The sequence below is a fragment of the Podarcis filfolensis genome, assembly GCF_964270895.1.
Source record: "Podarcis filfolensis genome assembly, chromosome: 1".
Lineage (NCBI taxonomy): Eukaryota > Metazoa > Chordata > Lepidosauria > Squamata > Lacertidae > Podarcis > Podarcis filfolensis.
In genome coordinates, this window is record NC_139604.1 from 58,301,759 (window position 1) to 58,323,717 (window position 21,959).

Below are 21,959 nucleotides of genomic sequence, written 5' to 3' on the forward strand. Positions count from 1 at the left end.
TTGGCCACATTGCCCTTTGTGAGCCATGCAAAGGTTCTGATGGCAGCAATCCACAATGGAGCCTTGAGGGAAGCCGCAGGGGCAAACAGCTAAAGGAGAAAGTTCCTCCACTCTCAATATGCAAGAGTAAGTGGCATAAATTCAATGACTTGGCCTCTATTTATTTACTTAAAAATCTTCCTATGCCATTTTTCATAAGGAAAATCACAAAGGCAGTTTGTAATAATGGAGAAAATTAAAATCACAACCAACAAATATTATTTATTTATAAAAATATTTCTATACTGTTATTTCTTAAAAATATATTACAGTGGTTTACAGTGATATAAAAACATAAAACCAAACAATAAAACAAGTCAAACAAGTCAAAAGAAAGTTAAGGCGAAAAGAAATGAAAAAAAACACACCAATATGTAGAATAACAACTCTTGCAAAACACATATAAAACTAACACAATAATAACCACAACAGGTATCAGTGGCTGCCACCATAAGACCAAACCTGACCATGATAACAGAGTTGTCTTAATCCCGCTTGTTTCCAGACTAGCCCTCCCATACCCTGAGGCAAGGATGAAATTGAGGGATGTGTCCTGCTCTGTGCATTGAGCAGATGACACACTGAGACATCCCCATGGTTTTCATGGAGGTCATGAAGAACCACTGAGGGCAGCTTCAGAATTTTGAAGTTCATCAGCATCACATTCGAGATTGCCAGAGAGGCTGCTGAACAGCAGGTGGGCAGCAAACTAGAAGGATCTCTAGTTTGTTTGGTCCAAAGTCAGGCACAGACCGTGTTCCGGGGCAGGAATGTCTCTGACAAGAAATATGGCATTATTTTGGACCATAGCAAACCCCCTCCAAACCCTCAAGTCTATGTTGGTGCTGTGCTGAGTACCAAGACAGACACAGCTGGGTCGGACTAACCCCAACCAGGTCTCAATTATACATGCTAGTCTGGCTCCCAGCAGACAGAACTCCTTAGCAGAGCATCCAGAATAGGAAATGGTCCTGCAAATATCCACAGCCTGCTCCCTTGCATCATATCTCCCATGCCCATAATAATTATGGTGGGGTTCTCCTACCATCCCACCCTTTGCCAAATTCATCCAGACACACACTGAACCAAATGTAGCCTAATTATTAACGTGCACCATACAAAAATGCAAACATAGACAACTGGGTAGCAGCATAAACTAGTAAAATGCTTACAATTGCACAAAGCTATTTAAAGATATATTGCAGCTACTGCTACTACTTTGCAGATGTTTCCAGTTAGTGTTGTGTTGGGCTTCTGAGATGAAGAAAAGGCAGAGGGAGACAGCTGGGCAGTGCGAAGGAGTTCCACATGTCAAAACTCCATTTGTTAATGGTGTCATGAGACACCATTTGAGAAATACATGAGCTCAATGCTTCTGCCTAGGCAAGCCCATTGGCACTCTGCCACACCTCATCCCAGGTAAACCAGTCCAGAGGCACATTGTCCTTAAACAAAGGGTGCAGCTTGTCTTATACCAGGTCAAGCTGTTTGTCTGCTCTGTGTTGTCTACTCTGACTGGCAGCTGCTGTCCAGGGTCTCTAGCAGAGGAAGAAGAAGGAGGAGGAGGAGGAGGAGGAGGAGGAGTTTGGATTTGATATCCCGCTTTATCACTACCCGAAGGAGTCTCAAAGCAGCTAACAATCTCCTTTCCCTTCCTCCCCCACAACAAACACTCTGTGAGGTGAGTGGGGCTGGGAGACTTCAGATAAGTGGGACTGGCCCAAGGTCACCCAGCAGCTGCATGTGGAGGAGCGGAGACGCGAACCTGGTTCCCCAGATTACAAGTCTACCACTCTTAATCACTACACCACACTTTCCCATCGCTTACTACCTGATTCTTTAAGCCGGGGTGCAATCCACACCAAGGCCCCTTTTAACTTTATGAGATTTCATGCAACCACATTTGCTGCTCGTTTGGGGCGCACTGTGTGGAATACAATGCCACTTCTCTCTCTTGTTTTTAACATTCTGGGTTATAAGCTGCTGTGAAAAACTATAAAAAGAGGGAGGTGTGTCAAAGTTATTTGCGCTGCATCCTTGTTCTTCATCTCACAATGTGGGCGTTGCCTAAAAGGTGACCTATTTTTAAAGAAACCTCAAGTACATGCACATATCTGCAACTGTGCAAACAGTTAATACAAGCTACGCAGCTGGGAGGGAGAAAGAATGTCACCACCCGCAGCAAGGATTCTGGTGACCTTTCTTCTCCCTCATCGCCCCCCCCCCCAGCTGCCTTTTCTGGACATTCACACTCTTCTTTCCACCCATGCAATTTATTGCAGGTATTGCTCTCATAATTAACTTGTACAAGGAGAATTTGTACAACTGGAGGTCGGGTAACCTGCTCCCACAAACACATTTAAAATGACATAGGCTGCCCATATGATTTTTTTTCTACAGCTGCTCCCAAATATTTCAGAAGCTGGGTCTCTAGCTCACTGGAAAAGCAGTTAGCTACAAAAGAAATGTAGTATCTCACCCAGGTTACAACGTTTTACAAGAGGTCAATAAAAAATTACTAACCAAATGCAATTAAGTGTTAATTGTATGGCTGAGAGAGAACCAAACATATTGCTGCTGCCAACTCCCTCCTTCTCCTTTCAGTTTGACCATGTGTTTCATCAATGATTTGCACCTCTTTGCCCGCATATCAGGCATTTAATATTTGCTCCTGTGATCCCCGAGGGCATCTGGCTGATGATACCTCAGCCCTTATCCCCTTCCACATCATTTTCACCTCCTTCCTTCACTCCCAAAATAACAGGCACTCCATGGGTGGTATTCAAGTAAGTTTTACTCAGAGTAGATATATTGATATATATCTCTTTTCTTATCTTGGGCTGCTGCTCCATCCTGACATCATTTATTCTGTTATCACTGGTTGGGCACTGCTTTACTTTTGGGTAAAGACAGAGGCAAAGTAGATGTTGAGCATTTCTGCCTTCTCTCTGTCACCCAATACCATTTCTTTGTCTTCTCCATGCAAAGGACCTACTACTTGCTTGTTCTTCCTCTTGTTTCAAACATAGCCAAAGAAAGGTTTCTTTTTATTCTTAACCTCTCTGCAAGCCTGAGCTCATTCTGAGCTTGAGCCAGTCCGACTTTCCCCCTGCAACTGTTGGTTATTTGTGTATACTCCTCCTTTGTTATTTCCCCGATCTTCCATTTCTTATACTGTACAGTACATGCCCTTCTTAAATCTCAGCTCATCTGTAAGCTCCTTATGCAGCCACACTGATTTCCTTAGATACATCCCAATTTTCTTCCTTGTTGGCATTGTCTGCATTTGTGCCTTCAATATTTCAATATTTCACCTTTAAGAAACTCCCAGGCACTTTGGACTCCTGTCTCTTTGAGTATTTCTGACCATATCTTATCCAGTAGTTCCTTAAGCTTTTTCAAATCACCCTTCTTAAAGTCTGACTATACTTAGTCAGTATAGTATATGCGATGGCAAACCTGGACAGCATCTTAAAAAGCAGAGACATCACTTGGCCGACAAAGGTCCGTATAGTTAAAGCCATGGTTTTCCCAGTAGTGATGTATGGAAGTGAGAGCTGGACCATAAAGAAGGCTGATCGCCGAAGAATTGATGCTTTTGAATTATGGTGCTGGAGGAGACTCTTGAGAGTCCCATGGACTGCAAACGTATCCATTCTTAAGGAAATCAGCCCTGAGTGCTCACTGGAACGACAGATCGTGAAGCTGAGGCTCCAATACTTTGGCCACCTCATGAGAAGAGAAGACTCCCTGGAAAAGACCCTGGTGTTGGGAAAGATTGAGGGCACAAAAAGAAGGGGACGACAGAGGACAAGATGGTTGGACAGTGTTCTGAAAGCTACAAACATGAGCCTGACCAAACTGCGGGAGGCAGTGGAAGACAGGGGTGCCTGGCGTGTTCTGGTCCATGGGGTCACGAAGAGTCGGACACGACTAAACGACTAAACAACAATACTTAGCTTTCCTTTGTCTCTGTATAATGAAATCCAAGAGGACACGATCACTTCCTCCCAAGGTTCCCAGTAAAGAAAGAAGGGACAGGGACCCAGAGAGCGCTTCCATACAACCTGTTTGTTGAGGATTCATCCTCATTTGTTTGCAAGGAAATTAGATGACCTAAGCAAGTATTATCTTGCACTTTCCAGTCACTGTCCTTATCGTGAAAAGGCTGAGCTTTTGGGAAAGCAGATTTGTTGCAAAAGAACTCCCAATCAGTTTGAATGGTGCAACCTGGATGTGTTTGTGTGTGACAGAAGCCCACCTGAATATAGCAACTGGAAGCGTCCTCAAAGGTATGGGAAGAAGGCCAGGCAAGGCCAGGCAGGCACCCAGCTCAGCATGGGAAATGAATGGGAAAAGTATAAAGAAACAAAAGCAAGGTTCTGGTGATGTGGTAATGATTCATCTCCTTTTTAATCCAGTACTGTATGGTGTTTGTTTATCTGAAGCTCAGCCCTGCCCTGCCAAAGTGCCAAGAGATTACTGGAACCTGAGCTGTAGGTCAAGGTAGCTTTGAATGGAAAGGCTGAGATAGGTTGAAGAGGGCTTGTGTTCCCTCCTTCTGCTTTTTCCTTCTGCCAGGAGCTCAGACCATAGCAAAGTCTCACCCAGCAGCCAGCTGTTGTTGCTGATCTGCAAGATGAGCACCACTGCCAGAGAGAACAAACTTGTCTTAGGGCGTTTTAAACTTGTGTGAGTGTGTGTGTGTGTTTAAAGCAACAACAAAAGAAAATTAACTGGTTGGGTAACATCAGTGGGTGGGACTAATTTTTTTGCTTTCAACCCATCTTAGCTCAGCCTGACACTGCACCGATGGTTACGGTTAAAGAGTGAGAGTTTAATTCACCCAAGTGCTTGCAGAAGGAAGTATCTGCCCAGTCGGCAGCCTCTGGGACCTCAACAGCCCTGGGCTAAGAAGGCACGTGGGGAAATTGTCTCCATCGTCACTGAGAGGATGCTGCAGCAGGGGAACAAACTGCCTAGGATGCCAAACACTGTAGGTCTCCAGCTTTCTCTTTCTGATTTCATGCTTTCATTCAGTCTACACAGGTGGAGAGGTGGATGAGCAGAACTTGGGGATGCTAGTGTTGGGATATTGTGCAAGCAAGTGCTGGGCTGCTGGGTGTAAAATCTCATAGACTCTGGCACAGCATGTGGTAGGACGTTGGTGGGTCATGTAAATATATGGTGGAATGGCACCAGAGCTGCAATCCAGCACCCACTTCACTGGGACCAAATCACCTTGAACTTCGGGGTATTTGCATTTGAGTAAAATTGCCTAGGACTGAGCTGCACAGGACTCTGTCATGAGCAAGTCATCCTTTGGATCCTGAAATGGCTTACATCCTGCAAACCAGAGAGAGAGGGACTTGTGATCTGCCATTGTGATTTTCTCTATAGATAGACAGAATAGGCACAATGAGAGGGTCATCCCACTAGAAAGGATAGCATTTCCATGTCCTCTGCGAACCTTCTGGGTGATATTGTTTAGAGGCTCTGCGATCTGGTAGTGTCTTGAACTTGGATTTTTTAAATCCCACATCAGCTATAAATGTAAAGGGTGGTTGCATGTGAGTCTCCACTTCCCAGCCCCAGTTCCTCTCCTGTCAAAAAGGGGGGATGCCTCTTCTTCAAACAATAGCTAATTAACTTATAATGGAATTCAGCGTCATGAAATGTGTTGAAGGCCTTAAAAAAGATTTGATGGGAGAGAGGACTATCAATGGCTATTAGCTGTGAGAGCTCAATGGAACCTACATAACCAGAAGCCACACACCTCTAAGCGCTGAGAGCAAATAACAGAGAATGTCATCACCTTACATGCTCTGCTTGTGCATTATCCAGAGGTGGATATTAGAATTTGGGACTAGAAGGGCCTGTGATTTGATCCAGCAGGCCAATTCTTACACTCTTAACAGTAAGCCTCAGATGGGATGTTGAGTGACCGTTTGAAATGAGAGTGGCAATGTACCGGTATTTTGTACATCTGCAAATGTTGAGTAAGTGAATAATAGCTTCTGCCACAGAGCTATAGTGGAGCATAAATGATCATGCTTATAGATTTTAGCAAAACCATTTCACTTGATCTTAAAGGATGTTACTGTAAACCCCTTAATTGGTCAAGCAAGCCATTTCTACAAAATACATGCCATGCTTAAATTTGTAAATTTATGCATGGCATGAAGAAAGTGGATATCTCCAGCAGATAACCTGTATAGATAAAAATGCTTTAAAACTTGGCTCAGGAGGTTAGATTTTTTTTTTAAAGAAAAAGTAGAGTAGGAGCATACACCCAACTTGTCTGATCTGAGAAGACAGACCTGGGCTTGTCTCACTGCTTGACTTCAAACCTTCTCAGCAGCCCCCTGTGGGCCTCAGTTCCCCACCTATAAAATGAGAATGTTAGCAACATATTTCACAAGTCTGTTGTGAAGATGAATAAAAAAATACCATAAAATCAAAGGAAGAGGAGCAAGAAGGAAGAGAGAGCAGAGGTGTAGCGTGTGGGAGTTTCACAAACATGGTTGCCAACATGTCTATTCAATGGCGATGCAAGAGCGACAACTTTATTAGGAGCAGTTGATCCAAGATCACACATCACATTCACTCTCAATGGGCAAGGGTGGAGGAAAAATGGTCAAAGAAGAAAGGGAACTCCTGCCCGCGAAATGAGTGATAGCTTATGCTTATGCTCAGCTACAGACTGAATATTCATTAGGGAGAAACTATTTCATTACAAGTTGGTGCTCATCAATTTGGTTTGCTGTTGCATATTCTGCAACTTACATCTGCCAGAGGCAGTGGTGGTGGGTGTGGGACTGAAGGAATTGCTCACTCTGTGCATTCCTTCCACACCCTGGCAGCAAAGCCCTCCTCTGGAGAAGAGCAGATTTAGTGGAATCTGGAGAGGGTGGGATGAAATGCAGATCTTGATGTAGCAGAGAGATGGCAATTTATGCAAGCTGAAGATGTTTATCAACCCTACTTGAGAGCCTTTCCAAGAGGCCAAGGATCTTCTCTTAGGAATTCTTCTGTTCATGCTAAAACATGTGTGTAGGCATCTGCGAGGACCCCTCCCTATAATTTTGCATATACATGTCCAGCATCCTTTGAATTGGCTTCTGTTTGCATGCAAACCCCCACTCCTACCCTGGGATGCTGAAGGTGCAGGCCATGTGGCAGAGTTTACACTGTTCAGGAATCTGGGTGGCATCCAGAATCCAAATTTTTCTGCCTGGTGCTCTGGTACTTCATCAATTGACTCAGACTGTAAATCTTTCATTAAAAAAAGAAGAAGAGGTGTGTCTCTAATCCTCATCATACAGAAAAAAAACAGGAATATGTACAAAAAATGTGCAACTCAATGAAAAGCAATGCTCTGCTCACACGCTGTTGTTGTTCTGGCCTCTGAAAAGGGAATGCCTCTGGCCAAAGGAAGTCGTGAAGAAGCAAGAATGCCTCTTGGTTGTGTCGCAACCTCCAACACACAAATGAGGCATGCTAATTTAGTTCATCTCTTTTGCATATACATAATTTGCACAACTATCTCCAGATCGCCTTCCCTTAGTGTTGCCTTTTATTCTGAACATCCTTCAGTTGTAACTCTGTTAGTTAATTTCCAACATTTGTAGACTGCTTTTCTTCATAAATGGCCTCAAAGCGGTTTATAGAACAATAAGACATCCATCAAATAATACCACGATTGGAACAATAAAAAGCTCAAAACATGAAATAGGTCTAATGGAACTTATTGAAGATGCCTGCTGGAATAGACAGGTCTTTGTCAAGTGCTTGAAGTTCAACAGGAAAGGGGCCTGTCTGATCTCAAGTCGCACGACTCTTGGTGAACATCAGAGGTGCATCTGAGCCATGGGGGACCACTAAGAGAGACAATATTTTTCACAGGAAATATTGCTCCCAGAAGGAAAGAATAACAAGAAAGTTTAAAGCAGAGGTGGTCATGTAACTGATGTTGGGCATCAACTCCAGCCAGCATGGCCACTGGTCAGGAACGATGGGAGCTCTAGTCCAACAACATCTGGTTGGCCACAGGTTCCATTTCCTTAGTTTAAAAGGGCCAAGGCAGGGGCCTAACCAAATCCCTCTTGGCCTCTGATCTGCTGTCCAGTACTATGAAACATGGCTAGTTCAAACAGTATGCAAGGTTGGAATTCTGCAGTGAAATTGTGGTTCTGGAACTGGTCTAGAATGGTCTTGAGCACATCCTAGAACCTGTTGGATCCTGCCAAAGTTTTGGAGACTCTACTGGATGAAGACGATTGACCATTTGCCAACTGGCAACTTACAACACTGGACATAGAACTACTTGGTAAACTGGTCATCTGTTGCCCTGCCAAGTAGTATGGAAACTCTTGCCACACTCTGCACCTCTTCAGAAATCCAGGGAAGCAGGGGGAGGCTGATAAAACTCTACTCGACAATACAGATGACCTGTTTACCAGATCTGTAGTCACCCAAAGTCATGTGTGCCATATGGCACACATGGTGAAATCTCCACACCTATGTTGTCCATTGAAAGTAAACTATTACATTCAGGACTCACACAGGAAATAAACCTAACAAGTTTATTAAGAGGCTTATGTATAACTGCAGAATTTTTTCTCCATATTTGGCTCATCAGGCTGCTGGGACCAAGCCATGCCCTTTACACCTGAAGGGAGATAAAACATGGCCCGGCCAATGGGGGTTTTATGGTTTGTACAGTGGTACCTCAGTTTAAGAACAGCCCTGTTTATGAACTATTTGGTATACAAACTCCTCAAAACCGAAAGTAGTGTTCTGGTTAGCGAACTTTACTTCAGTCTATGAATGGAAGCCGAACGGTGGAAGGACACTGGCGGTGGGAGGCCTCATTAGGGAAAGCGCACCTCGGTTTAAGAACGGCTTTGGTTTAAGAATGGACTTCCAGAACGGATTAAGTTCGTAAACTGAAATATACCACTGTACTGGCAAAAATGTTATGATGTCAGGTGGTTGCCAGGTGGGTGGGTAGCTAACTAACTCATAGAACCATCATGCCCAGAGTTCCCTGGGGGAAGATTTGTCAGGTAATCCATTTCATTTTTGTGGAATAGCAAGCACTGGAGTATATCACTTAGTAAGTGCTTGCTTGAGTTGATGAGATAATAATTTGTAATAGCAGTTTCACCTATACAAATTATCACAAGATGGCTGCAATGATTGCATGGGAAATCTACCTTGTAAACCTCACCCTGATGTGCATTGTCAGAGGAGTAGCGCTGAGTGGAATAGCTGAAGATCGTCTTGCTCTGGAAAAAAAACTAACCCAACAGTAGGCTTGACCAAGTAATCTGCATTCCTCTCCACACACCTCTTTGCCAGGGCACACAAGCCATAGCTTTTATGAGCTCTATAAATCTTCTGCAAATTTAAACTGTAACATAAAAATGTCTCTAATTGGCCTTTTACCCTCATGCGGTAACAGTTCTAGTGCTCTCCCATTGCCTCCATTGTGACACCTGCATTTCCCCCTCACCCCTGGCTCAGTTGCCTTTGGACATTCTAAATGTGATTTCATAACCTCAAATTATGCACACATCAAACTGCCCTTCAATGACTGCCCTTCCCCTTCAAACATTAAAAACAATATATGGGAAGATTGTATTGATCTCCTATCAAAACTATTTGCATTCTGACTCTACTACTAGAATAATTCACAATGTTGCTGTTTCAGTGGATAGGGTTGTTGTTTTTAGCCAACCAACCTTTCATTGGGTTTCACAAACAGGGATCATAGGAATAATAAATTATACAAATAAACAGACCAAGCCTTCTCATGCCACATCACAAAAACAGCACAATAAATTTGCAGTGATATCTACAACATATGGTTCATTATTAGTGGTCAATGTACAAGTTCTAGGTTCATAAAGGTACCCCTGCCCGTACGGGCCAGTCGTGTCCGACTCTAGGGTTGTGCGCCCATCTCACTTAAGAGGCCGGGGGCCAGCGCTGTCCGGAGACACTTCCGGGTCACGTGGCCAGGTTCATAGAGTGGTTTAAATAGAAACAAAAATGAAAACAAAGGGGAAATGTGATAGAATGGAGCTAACATTCATCATTTTATAACTAAAACACTTAATCAGCAGCTCTGGGGGTTGTGCTTAGATTAAGTATGAGTAATACTCATTTTTCCTCTTACGTTACCAATGAAACAATACAAAGTGTTGGTATATTGATGAAAGTGGTAGGTGGGGGTTCAAAGTGATGATGATGATTTATGTTTAAATTTAAATTTAGATCAGCCAGATTGAGCCAAATGCTGATGGTGGTAATTGTTCATTTTCTGGAATACTGGCATGTGTTATGAAATTAAACCACACCGGGGTAAAAACCATCTTTCTCGATCTGTCCACATGTTAATCTCGCAAGGAGAGCTGTTTCGCAAACTGTTCAGTATCCATTGTCTATTGTTGCACTGGAAAGGTACTTCCAGTGTCTGGTTATGTTGCGCTTCGCCACTTGTGATAAATGGCATATTAATTCTTTCTCTATTTTGTAAATCCAGTTAAGTTTATGAGCCCACCATTGTTTTGGAGGGAGAGGCTGCACTTTATATTGGTTGGAAAACACTTAGGCTATTGTGCAATCGTGTGTGTGTGTGTGTGTGTGTGTGTGTGTTAACTTTTCAATTTTACATCTCAAAATAATCATCTTTCATTATACCATACATTCAGTGAGTTCCCTCCTTCCTAATTTACATCTTCTCTCTTTATTCCTTCCTTCCTGTCCCTCTTTTCACTTCCTAGTGAGGCCTCAGAGGTAGTTCAGTCAAGGAGGGAGAATAAGATGAGTTAGTTAGACCTATGGAAATGTTATCATGGGCACTTCTAATTTGTCACTATTTTGGGGTGTGGTTCAATCATATACTGGCAAATTCAGGTTGTGCAAATACAGCTTATTGCGAGCTTTTGTGCAAGAAACCCACTTCCTTTAAAAAAAAAAGAGGACTTTTCTGATGAGGAAAGTGATGGGGCAACACGGTAGAATGTGTGAGATAACACTTGCTTTGATACAATGAATGCTCATTCAACAATCAAAGTAATCTAATCCCCCTGCAAACAAATCAGGATGAAGGCTCAACAAACGTAGCCATTTGATTCATGACTGGCTTTGACATGATTGGCACTGTTTGCTCAATGTGTCCTTTAGGAGGCAGCCACACTTCCTGTTTCCCTCTCTGTATTTTATAAAAATGATTGTCACTTGCCTTATAAAATGATGTTGTTAAGCAGTACATTCAATCCCCCTCAAAACCCCCATGATGTGCTACTTCTAGCTTTGTGTCAAAGATCCTGCTCAGAACTGTGCAGAAATGCATGTACCCCACATACACTATATCAATATAATGTGATATTTTACATTTCTGAGCATGCAAGCAGTATGCATGGGCAATTGATGGACATACCTGTTGTTTACAAGAGGCCATTTTAGTGCATACACCAACAGGGCATTTTACACATGAAGCTTAAAGAGGCTTTTGCCTTAGTTAGGTTTGTAATTGAATTGAATCACAAAAGCTTCTGTTCTCATGAGCAATAACCAGCCATTAACAGAACTAGCACAAGAGAGGCTCAAAGGCAATTTAAGTCGCATGTGCTAACATCATTAGCATTTATTTCTATATAGCACATTTAAATTCTTCCCAGTAATTTTTACAACAGCCTTGTTGTTTTTGCAAGTCTAACACAACTATCCATCTGGAAATGATCGCTTTTGTTGTTTATATTGCACCACTAAGGTACACACACTTTACACAGTAGAAGAGGACATCTCTCTGTTCTGCGGAGCTTACAATCTAAAATTCATCACAGTGGAAACAACACATGAAGGGGAGGAACATAGAGGCTGGATCAACATAGAAGCAGTATGCAATTGCATGCACCTAGGCAAAGGCTGACCTATAGCAGGGCATGAAAACTGGGAGATGGAACCAAAGGTGCCAATGAAAGGGATTTGAAGGAATCAAGAGAAGTGGCATCCTGCAGCAGTTCTGGGAGGTAATTTCAAGCATGTGGGGCAGCAAGAGAGAAAGGGTGGAGTCTTTTCAGGGAACAGAACTTCACAAGGCTCAGGACAGAGGGGGGAAGATCACAAATGGACAGGGATATATGTGAGAGATAGGGGATGGAGGGTTTCAGAAGTAAGGGTAATAATAATTTGTGCTGAACTGATAGCATTGAAAGCTGCCTTATACCAAGTCAGATAATTGGTCCATCAAGATTATTGTTATTATTATTAATAATAATACCCCACCCTCCCTCACGAAGGAGTCCAGTATTATCCACACTGACTGGCAGAAGCTCTCCACGGTTTCTGACAGGGTCCCTCCCAGTTGTACCTGGAAATTTTCAGGACTGAATCTGGAACCATGCAAAACAGATGCTCAACCACTGAGCTATGCTTTTTTTTTCTAGGACAGGAAGTCAAAGGAGGGTTTTAGGGAGGCATTTCATGTGATCAGAATGATGAGAAAGGTGTATTATTTTGGCAGAAGAATGCCTGGTAGATGCAAGGGGATTAAGAGGAAGCAATGGAAGACCAAGGAGGAGAAGATTGTAGCTGCCTAGCAAGAGATGATCAGGGCATGGACCAGAAGCTTTGCTCAGAGGACAAAGAGGAAGAGCCACATTTTTACAATGATATAAAGGGAGAAGTGACATGGCTTGACCACAGACTCAATATGGGGAATAAGGGACAGAGAGAAGTCAATAATAAAGTCAAAGCTATGTGCCTGATCAATGGGGGGTGGGGTAATAACATTGCCAAGGGATAAGGAAAGCATGAGTGGAAAGGAGGGCTTGGAAGGATGAGGTGGTCAGTCTTGGACATAATGAGTTTAAGATGTTGGCAAGCAGAGATATTGGAGAGGAAGCTGGAGATGTGGGACTGAATTACAGGGGAGGCAGAGATGGGTGTCATCTGAGTACAAGTGGTACTAAAAAAATGGCTATGATGAGGTCACCCAGGGATAGTGTGTATGAAAAAGAAGATCAGGGAGCTGAGGATAGATGGTGCTGAGAAGCTGGTAGAGATCAAGGCAGAACTAGCTGGTCTGGTGCTAACAGTGGGAGGAGATTTAAATCAGAAGCAGCTTCTGCCAGAATCTTTCCTGTACTGGAAAAAAGAAGAGGAACTGCTGCAGACACAGCATTAAAGAAATAGGAATGACAAGGAAAAGGGGAGTCAACTGCCCTAGTTGCGGAATAAGCACTGCCAAAGGTACATGGGTATGGCAGGTGTGTTGTATGTATTCATAAGGTTCAGTGGTATAGTGAAAGTACCGCGATAAGCTATCAACTTTGAACATTCAACTTTTATTTATGTGTGTTGTAATGTGTTGTAATGTGTTGTAAATGTTGATGTAATCTTCTATCAGAGATGGGCCGGGAGCAGGAAGAATTAAAGCAGCAGAGTAGGGAGGTGCATATCCCCTTTGGTGATGGAAGCAGACCTCTCTCTCACACCATAGTTCTGTGGGGGCATGGCAGACCCATTTTTAGATCTCCTGTGGACAGAATCTTCCTCTGTGCTCACATTCTGAGTGTGCTACTGCTACTGGTGCTGCTGCTGCACAATTTAATGCTTGGTCCTGTAGCTCATGAGTTTGGGTGTTGTGCTAGTGACACAGGGTTTATAATAATGGTTTTATTACATTTTTATGTTTTATATTGCACACAGCTTTGAGATTTATTATCACGGCAATTAGTTTATAAGTGTTCCTCAATAAAGTAAATGAAATAGTTGCTATCATTACCACATTGACCTCTCCCATCCCCTATGGGGAAAGTTGGTCAATGGTACAATGAGCACAATTTTCTCTGTAGTCTGGGCAAAGTATGGGATTTTCTTTCTGGAGTTCTTCACAGAAGAGTACTAGTGTCAAGTGCCCAACATTGCTCAGGAAATCTAAGAAATGAAACCAAAGAAAACCCCAGTGAAGTTTTGAAATCGGTGGTTGAAAGGTTGACTGCAATTTTGAAAGGCATCTATTTTTTTCCAAACAGACAAAAACCTGCTTCTTGATTTCAAGAAGCAGCATGAAAAATTTGGTTACAATATCTTAAGAGGTGTTCAAGTGCATAGAGAACAGACAAACCATTTCCCAAAATATATAGTAGTTCTATATTAATGTTAAAGGTGAGGCACAGATAAACTCGGAAAGGAGAGTTCTAAATGGCTGTGGTTAATGGAGGTTGGACGAGGCTACAAGCCCAACAGTAGTAGCAAGAGAATCATACTACTCACACCACTAAGAATACTGGTCAGTGTTTCCTAGGCAGCCACCTACTGCTTTTCAGCTATCAGTTTTCTTAGGATGTACACATTATTAACTAGAAAAGCATCTAAGTTGTTCTTTTTCTCAATGCATCAGAACACAGTATTGGCCAAGAAACAACAGGACAGATATGGATTGTGGAGAACATTGTATGTACACCCAAACCAGCAGTGGCAGCACACTGAACGCAGAGCAATTAGGAGTGTATACACAGATATTGGGATGGCTAGAGGGGGGTTCCCAGGCCTGTTGCTGGGTGTGGTCAACCACAGGCTTTGTATGCGAGACCTAACTTGCACATGGAAAGGTAGCATACTTTAGAAATTGCCAAAGTTGGCTGCATTTCACATTGGAGGGCAGAGCTGGCATTTAAATTCAGTCCTGCCTGTTTTATTAGTCAATCTGCTGCTGCCTCCAAGCCACACCGGAGAATGGTTTGGGGATTCATTGCACCTGACATACACACTGTGTGTTTCCTACAAAGGAAAACATGGCCAGGTAGTGCTGGAAGAGATCCCTGAGCTGTGGGGAGCCAGTGATGCGAATCAGAGCCAAGCTCAGATGCAGGGTGTTTGCTAAACACATGCTCTTCTATTTGGCTACAAAGTGAAAGTGGGTGCTCTGCCTTTATCACTAAACTGAGCTTGCTGACAGCAGGGCGGAAACTGCCCTCTCCTCTGCCTTCCTTCTCTGTGCTTTGTTGCTTTAATTCCACCCCTAGCCCAGCTGCAATACCAAGGAAATTACTGGGGTATTATTGGGGTAGGGTGGGGGTGATCTTCCAGCAGGTGAATGCAGGACAGCAAAGCTGGGGAGGAGGCAGTTTTTGCTCCCATTGCCCCCCATGGTCCATTTAGTGATAAAAGTAGATACCTTCCTGCTCTATAGCCAAACCAGCAAGTGCACATTTCAGAACAAATGTATCTGGTTCGGCCCTTGCTTTTTTCACCTGAGGAGGAATCCAGTTGATTACCAGACAGTCAAGGCAGCTGGGATAGTAATGTCTGTTTCCAGCAGCGGCAGCAGCAAGCAATACCGGGCAAGTGCTGACTTGTGCTGTGACGGTTTTCCTCCACCAGGCCAACTCATGTCACCACCCTCTCCTGAGGGGGAGGCTGAGACTAGAGTTACACGCACACCCCATCGTAGGCCTTGTAAGAGCTAGGCCAGGATAAGAGACACAAATGTGTTGCCTGCTTTCTACTAAAACTGGCAAACTCGCCCTTTATTTGGCAGGCAGTCGCTTTTCTCTCAGCACAAGCTATTTTGTTTTGTTCACCTGGAGCACGGAACTGTGTGTGAAGGAGTGAGTCTGTCAAACAAAGTGAGAACTAGAAAAGATGTTCAGAACACAGAGCTCCTCCTTTCCTTACTGCCTCACTACTGCTTTATTCCACCATCTCTCCCTGAAAAAAGGCAGATTCCTTTCATCCTTCTCTCACACACAAGAGTTTGTGTGACTTGCCTAGATATGGAGAATGGGTGATGGGTTTTGGCCCTACCTACTGCTGACCCTTCTGGCTTTGTCCTTCTAACTATCTCTGAGTTGAGGGCACCACCCATGTGCCATCTCACACAGAGCCCCTTTCATTTGTTTCCCTTAATGGCCCATCGCCCAGGCTATCACCTCAACACAGAAAGCTAGCCTGACTCATATTTTAACACTAGAAGAATCTTACATACAGCCTACTTCCTCCCCTCAAAACTCCTAACAATATTTCTACATGCCAGAAGAAGACTTTTAATTTGTAAGTTATACAATGACTTCAAAATGGCTGCCCTCGTATGAGAAAATATGGTAGACCTCAAAAAAGAAGCAAACTAGAATGGTGGCTCTCAGTTAAGCATTTCAAGAAGTGTTTCAGTAGAGGAGCTCTGGGATATCCCAGAGGCAGCCTTGTCAATTATTTTCCTTGAGGATTAACCATCTGCTCAAGGATGTGTGCAGCTGTTGGCATTTATTTAGGGATTAATCTGAAGAATAAAAGCACATTTTTGTCCAAGGATTTTTGTGGAGTAAACATATATGTATGGGGGAAAGGGCTGTCAACTTCACTGGGAAAAAACTATGTAAAAATTAAAAGACAAGGAGCTCGGGACAATTTGAACAGAGGCATATGAGTTCCTGTGTGAGGTTTTCTATCCTGCAGAGGAAGGCATTTGATCATAGGCCTAGCCTTCCTGCCTCCTTTATTCCCTCATTATCAAAATTTCTGAGTGGCTCCATGATAGCAATGGAGAAAAAATAAATAAATGCTTTACTTATTTCATTTGTTTTGTAACCTATGACAACAACTATTGCTGGTCAGTTAAGACAGTTTTATTTGCTACCATCTAACCCAGTGGTTCTCAAACTTTTCTCTCTGGGCCAAACATTCAGAATAAAAATTTGCTTGCACCATGCTGAAGTTGTTATTGATAAGAAATACATGGGGGGGGGGAATACAGTGCTTGATTTATTACACAGAAACACAACTACTTTATAATATGATCATGAGACATTCGAAAAGAATAAAACAATGCAGCTACATAAGTACATGAATCATTCCCAAAATACAAACGAGCCTCTTATATATGTAGTATGTATACAAACTCAGTGAAAGGTATGAGCTTACTTTTGTCAGGTAATCTCATTTATATTAGGTCTAATTTGAGACAGACAAACTCTCATATCCTCATCGACACCAAAAAGCCCTTCTCTTTTCTGGTCTTTCACATTTGTCAGAGTTGAAAATCCCTGTTTCATATACATATCTATCCATAAAAATATTATATTGATACTCTATGCTACACTACTCAACTGTACTACATTGAAATATTTAAATGTTTCTTTGATTGTTCTTGAATCTTCCCAGCACGCCACACCATTTGAGAACAACTGATCTAAGCAATAAAAATGAGAGCTTCTTTTGGGATTAGTTCCTTAAGACTTGAGTGTACCTGAAGATCCAGGTAAACACCCCATAAGGTTACTCATACATCTACTCTCTGACAAAGTCATTCGTAATCTAATGAGGTGCTGGAGTTTTGTTTCACGTTCAAATTTTCTGGGAAATGGATGCACAATATATTGTTCTTGTTTAGTCGTTTAGTCATGTCTGACTCTTCATGACCCCATGGACCAGAGCACGCCAGGCACTCCTGTCTTCCACTGCCTCCCACAGTTTGGTCAAACTCATGCTGGTAGCTTCAAGAACACTATCCAACCATCTCGTCCTCTGTCGTCCCCTTCTCCTTGTGCCCTCCATCTTTCCCAACATCAGGGTCTTTTCCAGGGAGTCTTCTCTTCTCATGAGGTGGCCAAAGTATTGGAGCCTCAGCTTCAGGATCTGTCCTTCCAGTGAGCACTCAGGGCTGATTTTCTTAAGAATGGCTAGGTTTGATCTTCTTGCAGTCCATGGGACTCTCAAGATATATTTCCCTACAAAATGATAGGTTGTATCTTATGTGGTAAGAGTAAAAAATCTTCTGTGTCTTATAAAGTAATGTTCGAAGCAGGCCTATATCATTTCAAATATCTACTAAACCATCTGTTCAGGCGAAATTAAGAAATGGAAGGAACTTTTCAAAGTAAAGAGCATATGATTACATGACATGTTCTAGTGTTTTATAAAGTTGTTGTCTATATTTTCCTCCACAAGTCTAAATACAGGAGTAACTGCAAAAGATTTGCTGCTAGGGACAACTTACTTGTGATGATGCCTGGTGATCACATAAAGAAATCCGGGGGTGGGGAGGACAAGCAGTAGTTCCTGAAATGTGAAGAAAGCATTATGTGCAAAGCTGCTATATTCTGGAACAAAACATAAAGGAGATCCGCTTATTATAAGCAATATTGCATTCACCTGGCAACCGGGATGGAATTAAACTACTATTTGGGCTTGCAGAACTCATTTTCCGCCCCTGATTTCTCTGGGCATGAGTGGCGATTCATGAAATAAGGGGAGATGCTGTGCTCCCGGGACTCAGTACAGAGATCTGCATTCACTTCCTGATGGGTGTAAGCCCTGGAAACAACTCAGTAGCTGCAGTTCCTCCACCTCCAGGAGGCTACCTATAAAACTCAGGCAATCATCACTGAATCAAGTTACATTTGTTTTGGGTTTTTTTGCTAGTTATCACTGTCCCTGCAGCTTGACCCCATCATATAACCCTGGGAAGCACGGGTCTCAGAACAGTACACCTTTGTCTTATATCTGTGCCTTAAGCCAGTCGCGAGGATATATTCAGTCAAAAGCATCTTCTTAATGGCATATTGGGTAGATGTCGATAGCACAGTATGCACTTGATTAACTGTGCAAGGTCGTTAAGATTCATGCTCCAAAGAGCTTATGACAGAAGAAATCAATGTGTAAGGAAGGTTTGATTAAAATTCTTCTCTGGAAGGATTTGAAGTGGCTGGATAGTCAGCGTACATTGTTTATGAGGAAATGAAGCAGTGATAATCAGAGTGATGGATGAATGGAATAGACAGCAGAGTTAGGCTAGAAGCTGAGGTGGAGTAAAGTGCACAGAGCAAGATAGGGAGAAATAACAAAACTAATAACTCTCTCCCTGTATCTGGCAACTTTCATCTGCAGGTCTCAAAGCAGTTTGCAGAGGTGGGTCGACACCATTCCTTTAATTTACACACATGATTGAGAGATTAGGACTTGCTTATTACAGCTGCATATCAGATAGTTGATGAGATAGGGCTACATTAACTTGCCAGGCAGCTTGATCCTACAGACATCATACCTCAGGCAGTAAAGCAGTTGGCTCACGCCTGCTTCAGCTGTTACATCATCCTGCCCTTAATGAGCGAGGAAGAACCTTTGGAGTTGCACTGGTCTTCCAGCAAGTGTTGGAGCTCTTAGTATGCCACAGAGAATGGGCCCATCACCTCAAATTCAGCATTACTGAGGTAGGGGGTGAGTGGTAGTATGCGGCTACTGGTTTTGTAGGTAGAAAATAATTGTGCAGACCCTGTAGACTGCCCTTACAGCTCACTCCATCATTATGATGTGAATATTTAAAAGGACATGCATCGGCACTACATGGAGCTATACACATATTTTTGATGTTATAGCCCAAGCTGCAGATGTTGCTGGACTACAACACCTATCATCCCTGACCATTGACCATTCTGGCCAGGGCTGATGGGAGTTGTGACCTTCCAGATCCTGCTGGACTCCCATCAGCCCTGGCCAGCATGGTGATAAGAGTTGAGTTGAACAGTTTCTTCACAGTCAAAGGTTCTCTGTCCCTGATCTATGTTCTCTCCTTCCACTCCTTCCCTGGTTTCCTCTGTTCCCAACCTATCTCATCTTTTTATTCTTCCAAATTTTCCTCTCTCCTTCTCTTTATCTCATGTTATATCTTATGCTGCTGAATTATGCTCATCCTGCTAGGTTGTCTTATTATAATAATTTTTCATATATTCTATATATAGCATCCAATCCTCTTCAAGTTCTTTTTCATCTCTGTTTCTTATTCTATTAGTCAAACCCACTAGTTCCACGTATTCCAGCAGTTTATGATGCCACTCCTCTTTTGCTGGAACTACGTCTGTTCTCCACTTTTGTGCAAGTAAAATCCGCGCAGCTGTGGTCGCATACATCAACAGACTCACTTGTTTTTTGAAAAGCTTCTGGGTTTTTAGGAAAGGATCTTTTATACCTAGATGCATTTTAAGCTGGTAATGTGTACACAGTCGAAGCATCTCATTCATTACCTACTTTCCTGATTCCTTGTGAACACGATCTAGCTAAAACTTACTTTATATGTTGTAAGTGCTATAAAAACATTTAACAACCAGTCCTCAACATGCATAATATTTGTTCAAAACTTCTTCCACCTGCAGCTTCAGTTACCTCCTGGTAATTTTTATTTTTATTTTTTGGCACTTATGCATTAAGCCTTCTCTGTTGCTGACGTTTCACAGCTTTTCATTGGAAGCAGCTCTCACGCTTTCCCTCCTTTTCTTTCCCTTTCATGACAAGGCTGATTTGGTCCTTAGGTGGGGACAAAAGTTTATTGATTGCTGTGCAAGGGTAGATTTCAATGCTTTTGTGACTGACTGTGGGAGAGAAATTTGAGTCGAGAGGGAACTTAAACCACAGCAGCTGGAAAAGCTGGCAGGTGGGTTTCAAGAAGTTGCCATTGACTTATGGTGGCATGGGCACTTTTATGTGGAGGGTCTGGCTGCTTGTCTCAATGTCTCCAGTTTAACCAGTTGTCCGGGGCTGCCCTGCAGTTCTCTTTCATCAGCTAAGAGCAAGATACAGGTTGATTTATTTTGCATGTACGTTTGCTACACAGATGTCAGCGTTGTATGGTATGTTTGATGCTATCTGTGCATGGACATATTGAAAGAGGTCATTTCTGGGCCATCCCACTGAAAAGCAGAAATCAACCCTTAGTGCATTTTGAGGAGCCCCATGTATATAAAAATATGGAATTCTTCATGACAACAGCTTGTGCAAATCCATCATCAACATACTGGGCAGCAGAGATGCAATTTCTACAGTAGGCTAGCTTCCACACACACACACACACACACACACACACTCCTCCATCCAACAGTAATTATCACAAGTCACATTCAGATGACCTGTGTATTGAACATTCATCCTAATTAGTTTGCAGGAAGTATGCAGGGAGGTCAGCTTTCCTTATTGCAAAATGTCTGGGTTTTGTTGTGGGGGGAAGGTAAGTTTGTCGCGCAAGAGCTCTAATTCACTTTAATTGTGCAAGCTGAATTTGTTGAAACGTGATTGAATGCTGCCTGAAATTAATGACAGCCTGAAAGTGCCCAGAGATCAAGGAGACATTCCAGCCAGGCAGAAACACTCAAGGAGGGTATTAAGCAAGGCTGGTGAGAGCTGTGACCTAGGGAGAAGGGATATGGCTGGAGAGTGGGTGTGGCTGAAGGGTGAGATGGGCTGGAGGGCGACATTTGGCTGCTAGGCCTGATGCTCTGGATTTCTGCTCCGGAACACACAAGATTCCATAGCAGATGTGCAGAAAAGGTTTTTGGCAGAAAAGTCAAAGTGAAAATGGTTCCTTGCAGGCAGAAACTAGCATAGTGCAATTGATTATCTGAGAATGCCTGTGTGCGCTGCCCATGCCGGACTCTTTAAATTCACAGCTCAAACTGTGGGAACAGTTTCCAATTATATGAGAACTTCTCCTATTGTAGAGATATGTAAAATATCAGTGGCCTCCCTTGTGCATGGGGTTAACGGTCATGCAATCTCTGTGTCTGATACCAAAGTCAGGTAAGGGATTATTAGGGTAGGGATGGAGCACCTTCTCTGTGAAAGGGCCAGTTCTCATGACAGTTTTACTTTGGGTGACTCTTGAGATTGCAGGATTTTCTAAAATAATGCTGTGTTGTGCAATACAACATGTGAAGCTTCCGAGAAAACAGATTTTTGCTTTGCTGTGCAAAATATAAAAAATTGGGAGGGGGGAGAGAACTTGTGACGAGACTATTCAACAGCCATGGTAGCACACAAAGTCAGAAATTACATTTTCCAGAAGAAATTAGTGAGGTAGATAGACGGGCTAGACCAAATCAGTATATGAGTGAGGGGTGGGGTAGAGCAATAACCAGGAA

At 42.8% G+C, this 21,959-nt stretch overlaps 1 protein-coding gene and 1 long non-coding RNA gene across 4 annotated transcripts in view; one reads left to right on the forward strand and one right to left on the reverse strand.

Annotated features, from left to right (window-relative positions):
- Positions 1-21,959, reverse strand: part of LOC310769782 — a 57,589-nt gene that overhangs the window by 28,895 nt on the left and 6,735 nt on the right. For both annotated transcript variants that reach the window (XR_014551814.1, XR_014551815.1), the window contains exon 2: positions 18,050-18,111. This is a non-coding gene — a long non-coding RNA (uncharacterized lncRNA). The remainder of the gene's footprint in view (positions 1-18,049; positions 18,112-21,959) is intronic.
- PKP3 (plakophilin 3) overlaps positions 4,833-21,959 on the forward strand; it is a gene marked incomplete at its 5' end in the record, with an annotated part of 66,811 nt that continues 49,684 nt past the window's right edge. The window contains one exon of one of the 2 annotated variants that reach the window (XM_083597681.1): positions 4,833-5,035. In XM_083597681.1, the coding sequence (XP_083453807.1) occupies positions 4,994-5,035 (42 nt within the window). The remainder of the gene's footprint in view (positions 5,036-21,959) is intronic. The other variant, XM_083597680.1, reaches the window with a different exon arrangement.